This window comes from Pyxicephalus adspersus, chromosome 9, assembly GCF_032062135.1.
Source record: "Pyxicephalus adspersus chromosome 9, UCB_Pads_2.0, whole genome shotgun sequence".
In the NCBI taxonomy this organism is placed as follows: Eukaryota; Metazoa; Chordata; class Amphibia; order Anura; family Pyxicephalidae; genus Pyxicephalus; species Pyxicephalus adspersus.
In genome coordinates, this window is record NC_092866.1 from 54,005,750 (window position 1) to 54,024,417 (window position 18,668).

Consider the following 18,668-nt stretch of genomic DNA (forward strand, 5'->3'; position numbering starts at 1 on the left):
ACTTGATCAATTGGAAGCCTCAAAACATTGCTCAGATATGTACAAAATTCTACTCCTTTGCCTGTTTTTCCCCAAAAAGAAACAATACAGCTTGATAATTATCAATTAAAATACACAACATGTCCTATGTATGCACAGCTAAGCTGAACCCGGATCGGGAACAGAACAACATATTCTCTTCGGATCAGTGGGCTGTTAAATGCTCTTTGGATCAGAGCATTTTATTGGACAGGAAATTGGATCAGAAGTGAAAATCCACCCATTTGTTCAAGCTGTTAGACAGCTGTCCCCATAAAAAGTTCTCTTCATTACTCCTGCTCCATTCAAGACACTTGGATCTTACAGCATTCTCTATTCCTCATTGGATATGTAAACCCAAACTCTAACCCTTGGTATATTACTATGGGTTAATAGAGAATAGGAAAGCTCTGGAAATTCTCATTGAAAATTGAAGATCCAAGTGCCATGAATGTAACAGAAATAAAGAGGAAATCTTTAATATTCCTTCACCCTCAAAATCCTATAACCTAACTAAATCTCTGACAGGTGCAAGATTTCCTTTTGAGATCACCTTCCTCGGGTGGAAGTCAATTCAGGGGCCCCCCATTCTGCTTAGTGATCTGCCATGCTGGATGACTTTATCACCAACTGCTAATGAGGACTATTGGAGTCCCTGCTCACCCTATCTTCTTCACAATACAAGCTACTCACAAATGTCCAGATGCCAGAATAGCTCTAAAAATATTATGAAAAGAGTTTTTTTAAAGGTCAAATTTAAGAACATTGTCCCCCATTGTTTTTCAAGTGTAGAAGCCAGAATCGATATATATACAGTGTTCTCCTCGGTGGCTTTTAGCCGGGCAGACCACCCAGCTGTTTTTGGGGGGATGTTGGGTCACAATACAGGGGCTGCCACTCACCTACAATTTCTTCCCACCCAGCTTAAAAAAAATTCTGAGTTGAACACTGATGTACAACACAGCATTTGGTGCACCTTTTATGCAAATAGGCATTTGAAGGAAATTTTTCAATATTTCAAGAAAATAAAGCCAAAATAAAGTTACAGATTTATGAGTGCCACTGTGATTTGCTGACAATTTATGAGACGCTTACTCTTCCCTGCTTTGTATTGAGAATCTTGTCTGTCACATGATTTTTTGGAAGTTGCCCTGATGTGCAGAAGGGGTGAGAGGCCCAAGAACAAAGCAGAGCTGGCCAGGGAACTATGCAGGACCCAGGTAGATTGACATTGTTAAGGAACCAAAAAGGGCTTGGCATTGACAAGGTGGAGACAGGGACAATTCCTGGTGGCAAATTATAGCATTGGGAGGGCCCTTATGGGCTCACTTTAACAAATCCAGTCACAGTTGTAAACTCTGTGGCTGCTGTTCCTTACCTTGACCATTCCTTAAAAATAAAAAAAATTAAAAGTTTTGTCTTTACACTAAAGAGAATTATATTGTGACAGTGAGAGATCATCTTTAAATGTGGCAACGTACCTGGGTAGACACTGCTGCCCACAGCAATCAGACTCCTAATAACATTTTGTAAAGTGCTAGAAAAGTAAAATGATGGAATGTGGTTGCCATATGCAACGGTTGTGCTCTCTTTCCTATGGTTTGTATACACAATGGGGCCTGGTTTATTAAAGCTCTCGAAGGCTGGAGAGGATAAACTTCATCAGTGAAGCTGGCTGATCCACAAAACCTGGAATGAATTGCTTGCTATTTGTTAGCAGATACTTTTAATCCTGAACCAGATCCACTCCAGGTTAGCTGGATCACCCAGCTTCACTGATGAAAGTGTATCCTCTCCAGAGCTTTATTAAATCAGGCCATTAGCTTTCCAGGACTGGAGAAAATAGAGTATCATGGGAGAACTTGGGTGATCCTGTGAAACTGCAAATGATCTGGGTTGGAAACATTTGCCAACTAATAGCAAATGCCTATTAAGAAATCCATTACAGGATTGCTGGATTACCCAGGTTCTCCCATTATAGTTTATCTTCTCCAACCTTGGAGAGATTTAATAAATCTGGCCCATTGACATGAATTTTGCAACACACAATGATGCTTCATTAAACCCAATACAGCGACCCTTCTCCCATTAATACCCACATAAACATACAAACATCTGGAGATAGAAGAACAATCATTTTTACTAAAAAAGTTGATTTCATCATATTAAATATTACATTAAATCTACTATGACATAAGATTAAATAGAATTGTAAACATAGTAAAAAATCACTGACAACCCAACAATATTCCAAACAATAGGATCATCTACACCTGGCTTAATTTACCATTGTTGGTTTATAACAATCTTTGTAACACAGAAGATATGAAACAAACGTGTGATCTATACAAAAATATTTCTTTTCAAATCACTGTTTACACCCCAGTGTTCTCCCACCCCTTTAGCCTGGCTTTTTTTAGGGGGTTACTGTTGAGTTGGGTCACAATACAGGGACTGTCGCCCGCCTACAATTTCTTCCCACCCGGCTTAAAAAATTTCTGGGTTGAACACTGCACCTAATGGCTTATTGGATGGACAAGTAAACATTACATACATCTACGTGTGTAACGGAACAAAACAACAATTACAGAAAATGGTGTTCTTTGGAAAAACTGTGTGGATTGCAGGGTCTTCATGACCAACAGTCAGACACATGAGAAACAACTAAAAAGATGGGGAGCCGTGTGTGGCCATCACCCCTCATTGTGATCCAGTTGTGAATGGAGTGGGTGGACGCGCCACTGATGCCAATTGACCTGCAGAATGGGCACCAACCACAACTTGTTCTAGTTGGAACCACATATTCTGTATTGATCCTCCCTCTAAGCCACAATACTTCGGTATGGATCTGCCTACAGTAACTTTTTTGTTTTTTTAGATTGTTGATGTCTTTTAAAGACAGCAATTTATATCTGTCCTGGAAATCTCTCCCAATGTCCTCGTACTGTGCAATGTAAAGCTATGAACACAGGTCTTATAATCATCACCGTGTACACACGTCATATGACACAAATGGGCGCACTCATTTCCACCAAGAATCTGACGCGTGTACAGTGGTCACCCAACAATGTTCATAGATCTATCACTTGAAGTGATCATGTAAGATTGTTTCCAGTAAAAATTGTACATGTGTACACAGCCTAATAGAGAACCGTGCAAGGGAAAATATGAAGATGGCCATTGTTGGCCTTTAGTAGTGGCCTGGTAGTCATGTGGATTCTCTGGTTTCGGAACTAGGTGTTTTTTTTGTTTTTAGAATTTTTTACCCACAGCCAGTAACATTGGATGCTACAATGGTGCAGTTTTGAGCTGTGAACCCAGGCTGACATGACCTCAAAGTGCATTTGGGTAGATTGGTAATCTAGGCGAATGCCACTGGCTAAGAGGTTTTTGGAGAAGGAGGAAGAGCTAGAGATGAGGTGAGTAGTGCAGCTACAATTCTCTTTACTTTTTTAAAGGTTTCAAAATCTAATAAAAAAGTGGAGTGCTTCTTCTGAATTGGAGTACCAGAAAGTATTGGAACCAAGTGACAGCCAGACAACTGGTAACAACAGGGTTGGTGGAGGGAAGGAACCATTATGATATCACATGGTTCATTTACATTTTATCATTTGCACTGCAATGCACATGAAAAGCAGACGCATCAAATTGTGTATTAAAAAATTAGGTCCTGCATCATTTTTTACAATGCAATGCACAAAGAATTTACATGTGTACACTGTAGTGTGCTATAATGCACTGTATATGTGCGTTGGGATTTCTAACACCACCCCACATATATACAGAGCATTATATACAGAGCACATGTTATAACACACGTTATGGAGTGAATGGGCCTCACTGTTGCAATCCTAAGAGGTATAAAGCTGGCAGTTTTTTCACCCAAGTGCACTCAATACCGTAACTGTCCCTCTAAATATAAAGGTATTAACTTCACATCTTGGAAGGTTGTTGGGTGCTTGAAGCCGTAGATAATAATGGCTTTTCAGCTGCCCCCGGGTGGGTGCACAATTTATCACATTTAATGCTCACTAGGTCGATATTCTGTTGTTTCATATGGAGTCTGATTGCTGGATTATTACACCCCAGCAGAACTTTTTTCCTCAGTATTGTTAGTCTGCCCTGATTGATCTTGTGTCTTCTTCATTTCCATACCTTTCACCCACGTGTAGCAGAAAGAGCCTCCAAGTACCATAATATTACTGGTCCACCACAACGCAGACTTTACCTGCTGATAGTAGAACACAGCCAACACAGTCTGTGCACAAGCCTTTGCTGTTCCTGAGATGTTGTGAGTCAGGGGGCTGGTGAATTTAATCTGCAGTCCTGTGACATACCCTATAGCGAAGCCGAAAACCCCACCCAGAGTCATCATACCCCAAAAGGTCAAAGAGTTGAGCTTGTCAAATGACATGAGGGTGCCGATCTCCCCGAAAACTAGAAGCAGGGGCAAAAAAAGGAAACATGCATTGACGTTGTTGTAGAAGGTCAGGCGCCAGATGCTTCCGTCAACGGCAGGAAGAACTTTTTTGGTGTAAATGGCGTTCATGGAGACACACAGGCTGGCCAAGACCCCGTAAAATATTCCAGCCCAGGACAAGGTGCCTTCTGCACTCTCTTGATCTATGCCCAGCCAGAAGCCACCTGTGAAGGGAAAATAAAGGCATTTGTGCTTAGCTTATACAAAGTAAAAGGTTTGCAAACCACAAACAAAGAACTTCTTATTTATCTTCTTTTGGTCTGCTAGCTAGCTTCACCAAATTGTTCTTTTAATTAGCTAATTAAGTCCGCAAGCTTCCTACAAATACCCCATGATTCTGTTCAACCTTCCTGCAAAAAGCCTACAATGGGTCCAGGGATAAGAACACCTCTCATTCACATTCATTTGTCCTCAAATCATCAGATTACCAGTAACTAGGTCACATGTCAAGGAGGAAAGGAATCATAGTTGTCAGGTTAAAGTGATCCTATGGCTTCTGAAACATAGTTATTGATCTGGATCACATATGCAGATCATAAATTCATAGGCCACCTAACCCCTCACAGGTTAGAACGGTGTTTCTCAATCAGGGTTCCTCCAGACGTTGCTAGGGGTTCCTTGAGCAGTTTGTGCCTCTCAGGTCAGTTTAGGTGACCCAATTATCTTTTTGGCTATCTGTAATGGTGACATTCTTCTCACTGACCAGCAATGTAAGAGACATTCCTCCCACTGACCACCACACTAATGTATTGTGAATATAGTAATCATAGCAGTGGTTTTCAGGTGAAGACTTGAACATTATTTTTGAAGGGTTTTCCATGTAAAAAAAAAGGTTGGGAAAAACTGGTTTAGATGCTTATATATTCAATGAAGGAATGGCAGACAATGTAAATCTTAGATTGGGTCACGAGTATCCACAGCCCAAAACAAGGAGGCTTGGCTACATATACCCTCTAAGCCATTCTCAACCAGGGTTCCCCCAGTGGTTGTTAGGGGTTCCTTAAGCTTTGGCTGATTGCCCACCCATGTGACGTTGCCTGCATAGTTCTTTGTTCAATGCCATTTGGCAGACCTATTAGGACTCTGAATGAAATCATTCTGGAAGGGGTTTCCCAGGACCTAAAATCTATTTCAAGTGTTCCTCTGGGGTGACAATATTTATATACAAGGTAAGATACAGGAATGGCAATTTGCTGTTTAATGAATAGGTGCAGACAAATCATTCAATAAATCCTGTAAAACCTGAATCCCAATATTAGGTCAGTAGATTGTAAGATACACAGAGAGGATTGCAACACTGCTAAGCTGTCCTTATACACTGCACCTAGAAATGCATAACAAACAAAAACTCCCAGCAGCTAGGTTGTGTCCCTTGTAATTGTTTCTAGGATTAATGTAAACTAATCATAGCTTTGAAGGTCTAAAACAAATCCTATTCATGTTAGGGGTTAACAAACAGGTTTGATGGGTTGAGTCAAATGAAGGGAATTTCTGTTTTTGATAGCTGTCGCTGGAAAAAACATTGAGGTTCCAGTGACAAATCAATGATCTTGTGTTCCTTTGGTGCACCAGCCAATGAAGAAGCCCTTCTCCCCTGGGCTCCCCAGCCAACGAAAAAGCCTCTCCCACTGGGTGCACCAAGGCAACAAGAAACCCCCCTTCTCCCAATGGACGCCCGTTCAATAAGAAGCCCCTATCCCGCTGGGTGCCTTGGACAACGAAAAAAGCCCTTCTCCCACTGGGCGCCATGGCCAACAAGGAGTCCCTCTTTCACTGGCTCCCCAGCCAACAATAAGCCCTTCTTCCACTTGGCGCCCCGGCCAACAATAAGCCCTTCTTCCACTGGGCGCCCCGGCCAACAATAAGCCCCTACTCCACTGGGTGCCCTGGCCAACAAAAAGCCCCTACTCCACTGGGTGCCCCCCCCCAAAAAAAACCTTCTCCCACTGGGCCTATGAGGAGCCCTTCTCCCAATGGGTGCCCCTGGCCAATGAAAAGCCCTCCTTCCACTGGGCACCCCCGGCCAATGAAAAGCCCTCCTTCCACTGGGCACCCCCGGCCAATGAAAAGCCCTTCTTCCACTGGGCACCCCCGGCCAATGTAAAAACCCCTCTCCCACTGGGCACCCCAGCCAACAAAAATCCCTCCTCCTCCCAATGGGCACCTGGCCAAAAAGAAGCCCCTATCCCACTGTCTGCTTGGGCAACCAGGCAATGCTAAGCCCTTCTCCCTCCCCGTCCACCATAATACAATTTGAACTTTTACAATGCGTCTTACCCAGGATGACCCCGCAGGACAGCAGGGCGTACAGGGACGTAGTCTGTTTCAGCAGGACATAGGAAAGCAGCACGTTGAAGACGGTACTGAGGCACCTGCCCACCGTGTAGAAGGCCACGCCGAGGTTCTTGAGGCACAGGTTATTGAAGGTGATCATTCCAATGAAGACCAGGGAGAGCGGCAGGACGCTGCGCAGAACCTTGAGGTCAAAGCGGATGGAGGGGAATTCCAGCGTCTCGGCGGGGATGACCCAGGTGAGCAGGCTGAGGGCTTTACACAGAACCACGGTGACCACACATTGGTAGAAGGTGACAAAGAGCGGGGCGTCCAGCTTGAGGGACGGGCTGTCCAGCAGATACTTGTTCAGGAACACCATGGTGATGGAGACAAACCAGTACAGGGTGACCACCATAGCAATCTTCACAGCTCTGATTAGGAAGGACTCCCTGACCCCCTTCTCCAGCTCCCCATCTTCTGCTAAAGCCATTCTCAGGATGCTGGAGCGCTTCAAAGTCCTGTACATGATGAACACAGCAAATGTCAGAGGAGACCAGGAACACAGCAGCCATACAGAAGAAAGTCCTCCCTGTCACCTGCTGGGCTCACCCCAGGAAACCCAATACATTAGAATACAGCGACCCCCTCCGATCGCTATCTCCACCGCAGCTCCGCACTTCTCTTCCGCAACTTTACTTCCGGGTTTGGCGCGCACCGATGATGTCACGGCATGAGTCGCATGTCGCCTCTTAGCAACAAAGACGGCCATGTTTTTGGTGGGTTTTAATCTAGTGAAATATGTTCTATAAAATATTTTTTAACTAGTAAAAAAAATCCAGCCTTTTGTTAGATTACTTGTTATTTTAAAATTGAAATAGAAGTTTAATGGAGAAAGGAGAGGGGCTTCAGGCTCTTGTTTAAAGTTTTGTATTCAAAAGGCAGTAATACAATATAGTGTCACATATCAATACAATGGTGTAATACATCATAAAAGCATCCCCCATTGTATAATCATGGGGTGGGGATTAGCTAGGCTGAATAGTTGCGTTCTACATTAAAGAGAGAATATGCAATAAAAACGTCTTGTTACCCGACGCATTTCGCTACAAGGGCTTTTTCAGGGGTATACAGCAAATGTATATATTGTCTTAACCAAGTTGAGTTGTCACAGATAAGTATGACATAGGGGATGACAATGCAGGATGCTGCTTGTGTAAATCTTATTGTAATTGATGCCTTAAAGAGTAACTATACTCAAAAATAACACACACACAAAAAAAAAAAAAAAAAAACACACTTACCTTAAATCCCACAGCGCAGAACAATCACTCCGGGGGTGTACGGCATTGGGTCCCGCTTTGTCCCGCTAACCGGCCCGGAGACGCTGCTCTGGGCGCCGCCATCTTCGTCTTCTTTTCTGGGTTCTTCATCTTACGTCACACGACCCAGGTGCGAGATTGGGTGATGTAGGACGAAAAAAAAAATTTGCTGAACTCACTGTGCATGCGTGAGATTGGCAAATTTTTCTCTTTGAGCAAAAAGGCTCCTTTTGCTCATGCCGGAGATGGTCAGGCATGCACACCCCCGGCCAATGTAAAAACCCCTCTCCCACTGGGCACCCCAGCCAACAAAAATCCCTCCTCCTCCCAATGGGCACCTGGCCAAAAAGAAGCCCCTATCCCACTGTCTGCTTGGGCAACCAGGCAATGCTAAGCCCTTCTCCCTCCCCGTCCACCATAATACAATTTGAACTTTTACAATTCGTCTTACCCAGGATGACCCCGCAGGACAGCAGGGCGTACAGGGACGTAGTCTGTTTCAGCAGGACATAGGAAAGCAGCACGTTGAAGACGGTACTGAGGCACCTGCCCACCGTGTAGAAGGCCACGCCGAGGTTCTTGAGGCACAGGTTATTGAAGGTGATCATTCCAATGAAGACCAGGGAGAGCGGCAGGACGCTGCGCAGAACCTTGAGGTCAAAGCGGATGGAGGGGAATTCCAGCGTCTCGGCGGGGATGACCCAGGTGAGCAGGCTGAGGGCTTTACACAGAACCACGGTGACCACACATTGGTAGAAGGTGACAAAGAGCGGGGCGTCCAGCTTGAGGGACGGGCTGTCCAGCAGATACTTGTTCAGGAACACCATGGTGATGGAGACAAACCAGTACAGGGTGACCACCATAGCAATCTTCACAGCTCTGATTAGGAAGGACTCCCTGACCCCCTTCTCCAGCTCCCCATCTTCTGCTAAAGCCATTCTCAGGATGCTGGAGCGCTTCAAAGTCCTGTACATGATGAACACAGCAAATGTCAGAGGAGACCAGGAACACAGCAGCCATACAGAAGAAAGTCCTCCCTGTCACCTGCTGGGCTCACCCCAGGAAACCCAATACATTAGAATACAGCGACCCCCTCCGATCGCTATCTCCACCGCAGCTCCGCACTTCTCTTCCGCAACTTTACTTCCGGGTTTGGCGCGCACCGATGATGTCACGGCATGAGTCGCATGTCGCCTCTTAGCAACAAAGACGGCCATGTTTTTGGTGGGTTTTAATCTAGTGAAATATGTTCTATAAAATATTTTTTAACTAGTAAAAAAAATCCAGCCTTTTGTTAGATTACTTGTTATTTTAAAATTGAAATAGAAGTTTAATGGAGAAAGGAGAGGGGCTTCAGGCTCTTGTTTAAAGTTTTGTATTCAAAAGGCAGTAATACAATATAGTGTCACATATCAATACAATGGTGTAATACATCATAAAAGCATCCCCCATTGTATAATCATGGGGTGGGGATTAGCTAGGCTGAATAGTTGCGTTCTACACTAAAGAGAGAATATGCAATAAAAACATCTGGTTACCCGACGCATTTCGCTACAAGGGCTTTTTCAGGGGTATACAGCAAATGTATATATTGTCTTAACCAAGTTGAGTTGTCACAGATAAGTATGACATAGGGGATGACAATGCAGGATGCTGCTTGTGTAAATCTTATTGTAATTGATGCCTTAAAGAGTAACTATACTCAAAAATAACACACACACAAAAAAAAAAAAAAAAAAACACACTTACCTTAAATCCCACAGCGCAGAACAATCACTCCGGGGGTGTACGGCATTGGGTCCCGCTTTGTCCCGCTAACCGGCCCGGAGACGCTGCTCTGGGCGCCGCCATCTTCGTCTTCTTTTCTGGGTTCTTCATCTTACGTCACACGACCCAGGTGCGAGATTGGGTGATGTAGGACGAAAAAAAAAATTTGCTGAACTCACTGTGCATGCGTGAGATTGGCAAATTTTTCTCTTTGAGCAAAAAGGCTCCTTTTGCTCATGCCGGAGATGGTCAGGCATGCATAGAAAAAGTGTCCAAGAGCCTCCCAGGATGCCTGACCTTGGTATCCAGGGGGCTTTGCGCTCCCATTCATTCAAGTAAATGTAAAAAAAAAATGTTGGTTTCTTAATAAATGGGTAATAAAAGTTATGGTTTGTATATGAGGGTATGTTATTTTATTGTGATTATTATCATACCTTTACTGTGTTATTTACAGTTTACATACTATGAGCTAAAACATATTCCACTCTTGCCTATGTTTACCTGTAAGTCTTTGGCCACCTTCATTAGCCTTTTTCAGATGATGAAATTTGTAATTGCACAGGGCCCCCATTTTTTTAGGGCCAAAAATGACAGAATTGCAAAGCTCCAGGGATCTGAAATGTTTTGCATTTTTGGGCCCCCTACTTTAAATGTCCCGTGGGCCCAAATCTGTAAAAGATCCCTGGCAAAAGTGCATGAAAGTTACTGTCTCAACACAGAATAATGGCAGGACTGTCCACTGAAGGCCCATTGCTCCAAAGTTTCCAGGTGGATACATACGTGCATATAATATTGCAATGCAGAAGTTGTGTTGGTGCCCTGGGATACCAAACTCAGCCGCTGCAGCACAATGCATTACTGTATGCTGAGCTTTTAAAAGGGCATCATGCATGACTTTCTGTGTGATGTGCTGCATTGGACAGCCTAGACGAATAACCCTTAAGGTATACCTCATAGCATGCAGTTGGCATAGTTAGCACAAATTTGTGGATTTGTTCTCAAATTTGCCAGTATGCAGGAAAACCTGTTTTACTGTTAATAACATTTTTTGAAATTAAATTACTTTACAATGAACATTAATATAAAAACACTCTTTTGGGGATACAAGTTTTTCTGTAGTTGCAGGGTTGATGTCCTCCTGATGACAAGGTCCCCGGAAATAGTGAGCACAATGCTGGGAGCACATTCTCTGCAAGATTTGGGGTATTCTTCGTCACCCAGATTTTGCCAGGAGGATAATAGCAACCTCATCTAAGTATAGTGTGTGGAAGCCAAATGAAATGTATGTACATTTTAAGTACCTTCCTGTGTCTTTTAAAGGTTTTTGGTGTGTTTCAGCAAGATAGAGGTGGACTGTTAAGATTTTAAACAAGAAGCATTTCTATGGATGCACAGAATCATTCTATACTATTACTTACTTACCCGCTAGATTGCGCTCATCTGGGGTGACAAGCCCAGACATCAAATCTAATTGCTCTAAGCCATTAGCAGCCACTAACCATGTAAGTCCTGCACATAGGCGTTACATCAACCCCATCACCGGGCTCCATTCCTGACATGTATCAGGGACAGACGCTGCACTGTGCATGGGCCACAACAAAAATTCTAAAGTAAAAATGTATGTACAAACATTTGATAATTCTTGCCTGGAATTAATGGCTGTGGTAATCCTGGGCTAAAAGTGTTCATTAGTCCTGTGACATCATTCATTAATCCTCTACATTTGATAATTGGATGGCAAATGTGGAGGAGAGCACAATAGGGACGGTCGTTCAGACGATGGATGCCGAGCACTGTACACACGCCAGATTTTCGTCTGATATCAGCCCTGAGCCAATTATCAGACAAGAACCATTGCATGTGTGTACGTAGCCTTAGTCAACCGACCTGCAACAAGCATGCAGGAGGCACAGGCACATCTAATCTGCATATTTTTAATGGGTCAACAACTCAGAGAATACTAATTCATTGGCTCAAAATGACAGCCAAGAACTAGTATTGTCTGAAGAAATGTTGAGATGGGAGCCCACATACCTTCTTAGTACAGGTTCTCTTTAATGGTACAGATGTTGTTATTATTTAGTGCCCTACGATATCATTTTATATTCTAAGTATGCATGAATAAGATTTAAAAAACTACATTTACAGCAATCAATATGTTAAAATATCTTTAGCAGCTCTAATACACCAAGCCATGTATAAACATGGAAGGGGTTTCACCTGTGCAGACATGAGACACCTGCACTCATTCACCCGATGCTGATGTAAATGTGAACGCTTATCTTGGCCGAGCTTTCACATTTATGAAGACAGACTGGTGTAGGAAGACAGGGAGGGCAATCTATATTTATTATGTCCTTATTTCCCCCTAAATTTTTTTTGTCTTCCTGGTGTGTGCCTGACCCCATACACTCTACTGGATTGTAAGCTCTTGGGGGCAGTGTCCTCTCCTCCTGTATCACTGTCTGTATTCATCTGTCATTTGCAAACTATTTAATGTACAGCGCTGCATAATATGTTGGCGCTATATAAATCCTGTTTATTAACAATAATAATATTAATAATACACATGAGGTCTCTGCTAAAAATATAACGCCAGGACATTCAGAAATGGCAGAGCCAGGGGGTACCAAAGCTTATTGTAAAAACCCCACCATTTGTTCACCCCATTACCCCCAGCCCCTTCATACCTGTAACAGGATTGGAAGTCTGTAAGGAAGCTAGCTGCAAGTACTGACTGCTTAGTTTCAACGTCACCACCAGGAACAGAATTATTGAGTAGTCACGCCCCTCACTATTCAGTAATTGTGTTTAGTTCCTTGTCATACAACAGCTGGAGAAACAGGTTTACCACTTAATACAACCCACAGAGCTTCACCCATGCTACACCAACCCACCCACTTCTCAGATCCTGCCGTTACACATGCACGAGATATCTTAATAGTGAACATTGAACTCACACATTACTCAAAAGGAAGTGACATTTCCTTTAGTGTTAGGTTATAGACAGCTATGTATTAACTAATAGTAACCAAAAGAACTTTTGATGCTTCAAACACTTTAAAATGACTTTTGTGATGTACCTGATTTTGTGCCGGAAACCCTGCATAGATTTTTTTGGAGTTTGCTCCAAAGGGATATTTTTAGGCTCAATGGGCTTTATCATTTCCTGGCTTCTCATATGTCATGGGTACTCTAACAAGCAAAATCTCCTTGGTTTAATGTTCAACTCTGTTCCTGCACACCTTTGTGTATCTCAGATCCTTCTGTTACACCCTCTGTGATATAAAATAAATATAGAATCCAGCAAGGGCAGTGGGAGTCATGAGCATATCAGGTGTGCAGACCCAGGAACTCCATGGAGAGAATATATCAATATACAGTCCCCGAGAGATGTGTGGGAATTGGTAAAAAAGTGTCATGGGGTGACAAAGTGGTAGATGGCCCCAAGCCCTTGTTTTTGGTTTGGCAGGGAACCCCAAGTCCGTAATGCACAGGGGCACACTGTTGACTACGTCTACCACTGTTAGATTACATTTCATTTTTCGAAGAAATGTGTATTATAAACAGTTGTCTATTTGCATAAATATATAACATGCCTTTTTCATCTTTATTTTGTATGCTCTGCTGCATCTCAATGCAAATAACCTGCAGATTCTTTTCAGTAATTCAATTCTCCAGTAATGGCCAATACTAGTCAGGAGACTGCGATCAATGGAATGCGCGTACGTACGTGCCAGTCAGCAAGCTCTATTACCACAAGTCGGGCCCGAGTTCTAGTGAACTCGCCTGCCAGTTTTCTGCAAAAATGAGCAAACATCTCGAATACGCCAATTAAGGCGATTAATTTTCAGCTGCGTGATTCAGAAGCCAATGTTAAACTCAATGGTGAGGTGATAGCAATTGATTAGCGCACACCTGCGCCCTGTTCTGTGCGCACCTCCAGTCTATTTTACAGGTCAGTTTGAATCTTTAATGCTTGATGTTTTTTGTGTCCTACTTTTTATGTTACATTCTACTCAAACACAGACTTGCTTCATTTATAGTTACATTTGTTGCACTTGTTGTTACTTTTTCTTTTGGTTGCCACACTGCAAATTAATTTTTATCAAGCTGGATATATACTAAGTAGCACTTTCAGATATGTCATCACACAATAGTATGAGTGTAAAAAAATATTTGAACAAACATTTGTGACCTGATTAAAATTTCATTCTAGTTTGACTTCAGAGAAATCAAATATTTTAGTAAAGGATTAATGGCAAACATGTATGGGGTATGCATTGATGTGATTTTTTTGTAATCCTCATGATTGCGAGTTTCATCTGTTACTGCAATGTCTTTGTGCCTGGTTTGTAATGGCGGTTTCTGTAGTTTAACAATTTTTCAGCAATGTTTTGTGAGTTTTTTCACAAGTATTGAGTACAAATGTCTGCATGGTTTCCACTCCAAAGTGCTACTTGACCCCCCTCGTTGCCTTTGTCCCATTGTCACATATTGGTATTTGAATGTATTATGTACATAGTCCTTTTCTGAATAAATTGTCATGGTTTTTATTTCTCCTTTTTAAGTCTGACATTTGCACTCATGTTGATTTGCCCCCACACAACTTCTCTGATCATTAGTGGTAGCGTTATAGGTTTGTTGTCATTGTGCTGCCTGATATATTCTCTCCTTTAGCTTATTTCTTGGCGCAGATAGATGTTTTAAACATTTGAACTGCACAAACATTTTTTTTAGGGCTAAAGGTAATATGTGTGCCATTAGAAAGAATGCTTTTTTCGTGAGGTTAATGCAAGCTCGTCAGAGTGAAACTGCCAGGGCTGTGCATATCCATTGGAGAGATCTCTTCAGTTGATGACTTCCGCGTGAGTACGCCAGGGCCTCGGATTTGGTTGATAAATTAATCGAAGGCCTCCTATTGTGGATCGCGAATATGAATGCGTGAGCGAGCTTCCCATTTTGCTTGATGAATCAGCCTGTATGTCTTAACTCTCCAGCATCTATCAAAAATTTAAATTTTAGTTCTGGGCAAATGGAAAAAAAAAAGATATATATATAAACAGTTTGCCCTTTTGCTGCACAATTACTTTGCACCTCTTTCCTTGTTTATGCTGCCAGATGAACAGCAGAGGAATAGATTTGAGCACATTATTGGAGATTATATTTGATAGTTGCAGGGCCTCGCCCAAGTTTCCTGCCGGTGTCTGTGTATACTCAGGGTGGCAGCTGTGTTTTACAAACAACACTTTGGTCTCTTCAACAAATAAATAAAAAAGGTAATATAATCCGCTGTCCAACCAATCACAGTGTCCTTTTCACTTTACTATTTATCTGTATAGAAGGTGCATTTTCCTGGGAAATGTGCAGCCAATTGGGGTTTCTATTGCACCGCACTTATGGGGATGAAGACAATCCTAGGGCCTATGTTTAGACTTTAGGTTCTGTCCCAATGGAATACCAGGGGATGCTGCTGAGACTGATCAGAACTAAAATACCAGGGAAAGTTTACTTGCCATTGGCCTCATTCTGGCCTGAAGTTGACTTGCTGCAGCAGGTTTTTGCATTTCTATACTTTTATAAGAACGCAAATCCTTTCTGATGAGAACAAATCTCATTGACACGTTCCATAGAGGTGCCAACTCATCCTTGAATGGAGACAGATAGGGACTGTGTGATCCTAACCTAGAGATATGATTGCCCAATATGTATCTCACTATTTTATCTATCAACTAATCTCAGAACCTGTATAAATCACATTCCTTACTAAAATGGACTAATCCACAGCTCCTTCCAGAACCCCTAAAACAATCTTGACAAGACAAACAATGCAATGTGTCATTGCTTCCTATTATTGGTCTATGGCCTTCCAAACAACCATTTAGTGGCTTGGCCTGAGCACCAGGTAAGTTTCCAACATCTTGATGAAAGAACATTGGAAATATCCACCATTCATGTTTCATTCTGCGCCCATCACCAGACACTACTCCAATCTGGAGATACCTTTTGCTCGCTAGGGAATTCATGATTTGGGAAGTGTGGATCTCCTGGTTCCTCCTGTTAACCATTCACACCCCTCATGTCTTCTGTATTGACATGCAGGTCCCTCAGAATAAATTATTGAGAGCTGTGGATATCACAGACACTTCACAAATGGTCAACTTCCCTGTGGATTCAGCAAAAGATTTCTCAGGACTGGGGTTGCATTTGGCAAGTTTGTTTGCAGTGAATCTTTACAGAGTTCAAATAGAGCTTTCCTTTAAAGGAGTGGACATAATCTGCAATGGGGTTTGTGTTTTCCAAATATTTATGTGGGCTTCTTTTTTTGCACCCAAGAACTAATACTAAAAGTTCAATTTGAAACATATTTCTAAGGTACATAAATATAAGAATTAATAATACTTCATGTTCCCAGTACAGGTAAAAAAAATCTCAAGACTAACTATATGAATATTTAGACGCTTCTATACCTGAAGGCCTATTATTATTTTATATACTGGTAAGTTATTTATCTTTCTGCATCCTGCTCCAAATGAATTCAGGCTGTCAGCATACTCTAAGGTCATTGTGTTCCCCGCCATGTCATTGTGTTGCTGTTACACAGCCATGTAAGTTATTAATGAGAATATATTACGCAAAAGCCTTGGTTAAAAAAAGACGGCACAAAGGTTGTGCCCAAAATATTTGAATGATGAGCTAGCATTACGTGCTTATTATATAGATCCATTCATGTGCACTGTTATTATTTATTATCATTTTCATTGTGTTTCAAATTCCATTGCAGGTGTCTTGTAATCAGTTTGAGATCCATTATAACAATGCATGTAATAGTATTTATGACCTCATGGTGTCGCTATTGGCATTTTTATCCATAGAGTGTTCCCAAAACTTTATCCACTGCTGCCCCACTGCAACAACCCTGGCAGCATCCAACTGCCACCCATACTTCTGAACTATTTATTTCCCTATGTTGCTTCTCGAGAATAATTTAAAGGCTGTGATATTGGTACTGAATATTATTTCAGATGGTTAAAATTAATAAGGAAATGTATGGACAATAAAAAGTTTTATTACTTCAGGTTACAAGATCAAAAAGGCTTTAAAGTTAAAAGGTAGAATACTGGCAATAAAAGAATCATTTTAGTTGTATAGGGGACCTATTTAAAGTTGGTTGGGGCATAAAGGAAAACTTTGTATGAAAGTTTCCTTACCATTTAAAGGATATGTGTAATGGTTTTGTACATCCATTTCTTTATTTATAATGGTAATACAATTTTAGAAAGATATATTTGTGTTTAGGTCACTACTATAAATATGAAATATAACATCATCTGGAATAATAGCTAGTATTTATAAAGCAGCAACATATTTGCACAGCACTTTACAAAAGCCATAGTCATATCACTAGTTGTCCTTCAAAGGGGCTCACATTCTGATGTCCCTATTATAGTCAGATGTGATTAATACAGTCTAAGGACAAATTTTTGAGGGGAAGCCGATTAACCTTACCGCATGTTTTTTTGGGATATGGGAGGAAACCCACACAGACATAGGGGGAACATACCAACTCCCTCCCTCCTGGCCAGGATTTGAACCTGAGACTTAGTGCTGTAAAGACAAGAGTGCTAACCACTGAGCCAACCATGCTGCCCTGTGTTGTTTTAAGCAAACAAGGCTCTTTTTAACATATTTACACGAACCGATTCTGTTGAGAAAGCCTGATGTCTACTGACTTCAGTAACTGAAGCTGATTTTTACACATGGGACATCCTAACTCTTTACAAGGAAGTCTGGAGTTTTAGTCAAGAGAGTCTTAATGCTGGCACCTGTGTTGTCTGCTAAACGAATCCATGGTGCTCTTGCTGAGTGCTGTTCTCCATCTACTTGTATTTTAACCAGCATTTATATGCCACATGGTAATGCACAGCAACACAAAATGGGCCCTTGCATGTCTTTGGCAGCTGAATTCCAATCAGATAAACACCCCATAATTTTTCTCTGAGGCTTGGAAAAGAGCATGGTCATGGTCAAAAATATTGGTGTCAGAAGAACGGGGCTCCCCAAGATCCCCAACACCGCACAACTAATATATCCTTTATTCTAAATTCGAGGTCTGCAATTTAGAGTTTTATTCCAGAGATCAAGGGGTTGGTATTGGGGATCAGACCCAATATTTCCAATATCTCTTGGGTTAGTTGAGTTTCTATTAGGAAGAGCTCTGTATGGAGTTCCTGGGTCTCCATACCTGCTGTGCCCATGCTGAGGGGTTTGCACTGGCTATGTTGGTTTCCCTATTTAAAGAATATTATGGAAATTAAATCTGGGACATAAAAAGATGCCGGGTGCACCTAAAACGCCCAACTTTCCTAACTCCTAAACCCCTTTGGAGTTTTGGGTGTTACCTTGAGCATTGAAGAATATAGAATTAAATGTAGCTTTAAGGTTTATACTTAATTGTACTTTATCTTTATTTTTCCTGTAAAGTTTAGGATGACACAAATTATTGAAACAATAGTATTGCGACTTTTTACTGATATACCAAATACAATCAAGATTTCATTTCTTCCCAGCAGATGGCAATGTGGTTATAGTGTGTACATTGATACTGAAGTTGGTGAGCTACAAATTATAGGAACCAGTAAAAGAGAAAGTACAATATTTTTTTGGAATTTAGAAATCACAGCTAAGCCTTGTTTATACAAAAGGAATATTATTTTGAGGGTCAAAACAAACCTGGGAGTCATATCACATTTAATGGCTTTTAATGGACACAGACCTTTTTGGTCCCAAATGCCTTCTGTACTTCTTCT

The 18,668-nt window shown here is 41.8% G+C and overlaps 2 protein-coding genes across 2 annotated transcripts; both read right to left on the reverse strand.

The window, feature by feature from the left end:
• Positions 1–3,567: 3,567 nt before the first annotated feature.
• Positions 3,568–7,466, reverse strand: SLC35C1 (solute carrier family 35 member C1). The gene is made up of 2 exons (XM_072422070.1): positions 6,776–7,466; positions 3,568–4,662 (listed from the first exon to the last, which is right to left on the reverse strand). Exons 1-2 carry the CDS (start codon positions 7,296–7,298, stop codon positions 4,097–4,099), a joined length of 1,089 nt encoding a protein of 362 aa, XP_072278171.1. The 5' UTR covers positions 7,299–7,466; the 3' UTR covers positions 3,568–4,096.
• A 981-nt stretch (positions 7,467–8,447) lies between these two features.
• Positions 8,448–12,638, reverse strand: LOC140337753 (GDP-fucose transporter 1-like). Its single transcript, XM_072421551.1, has 2 exons — positions 12,549–12,638; positions 8,448–9,057 (listed from the first exon to the last, which is right to left on the reverse strand). The coding sequence occupies exon 2, from the start codon at positions 9,027–9,029 to the stop codon at positions 8,448–8,450; it is 582 nt and encodes a 193-aa protein (XP_072277652.1). The 5' UTR covers positions 9,030–9,057; positions 12,549–12,638.
• Positions 12,639–18,668: the final 6,030 nt, after the last annotated feature.

Bases quoted from the DNA above. Each gene is read 5' to 3' on its own strand.
- SLC35C1 (XM_072422070.1), bottom strand. From the start codon at position 7,298: ATGTACAGGACTTTGAAGCGCTCCAGCATCCTGAGAATGGCTTTAGCA. The intron at 4,663-6,775 runs GTAAGACGCATT...TTCCCTTCACAG, and splicing joins GTCCTGCGGGGTCATCCTGG to GTGGCTTCTGGCTGGGCATA.
- LOC140337753 (XM_072421551.1), bottom strand. From the start codon at position 9,029: ATGGCTTTAGCAGAAGATGGGGAGCTGGAGAAGGGGGTCAGGGAGTCC.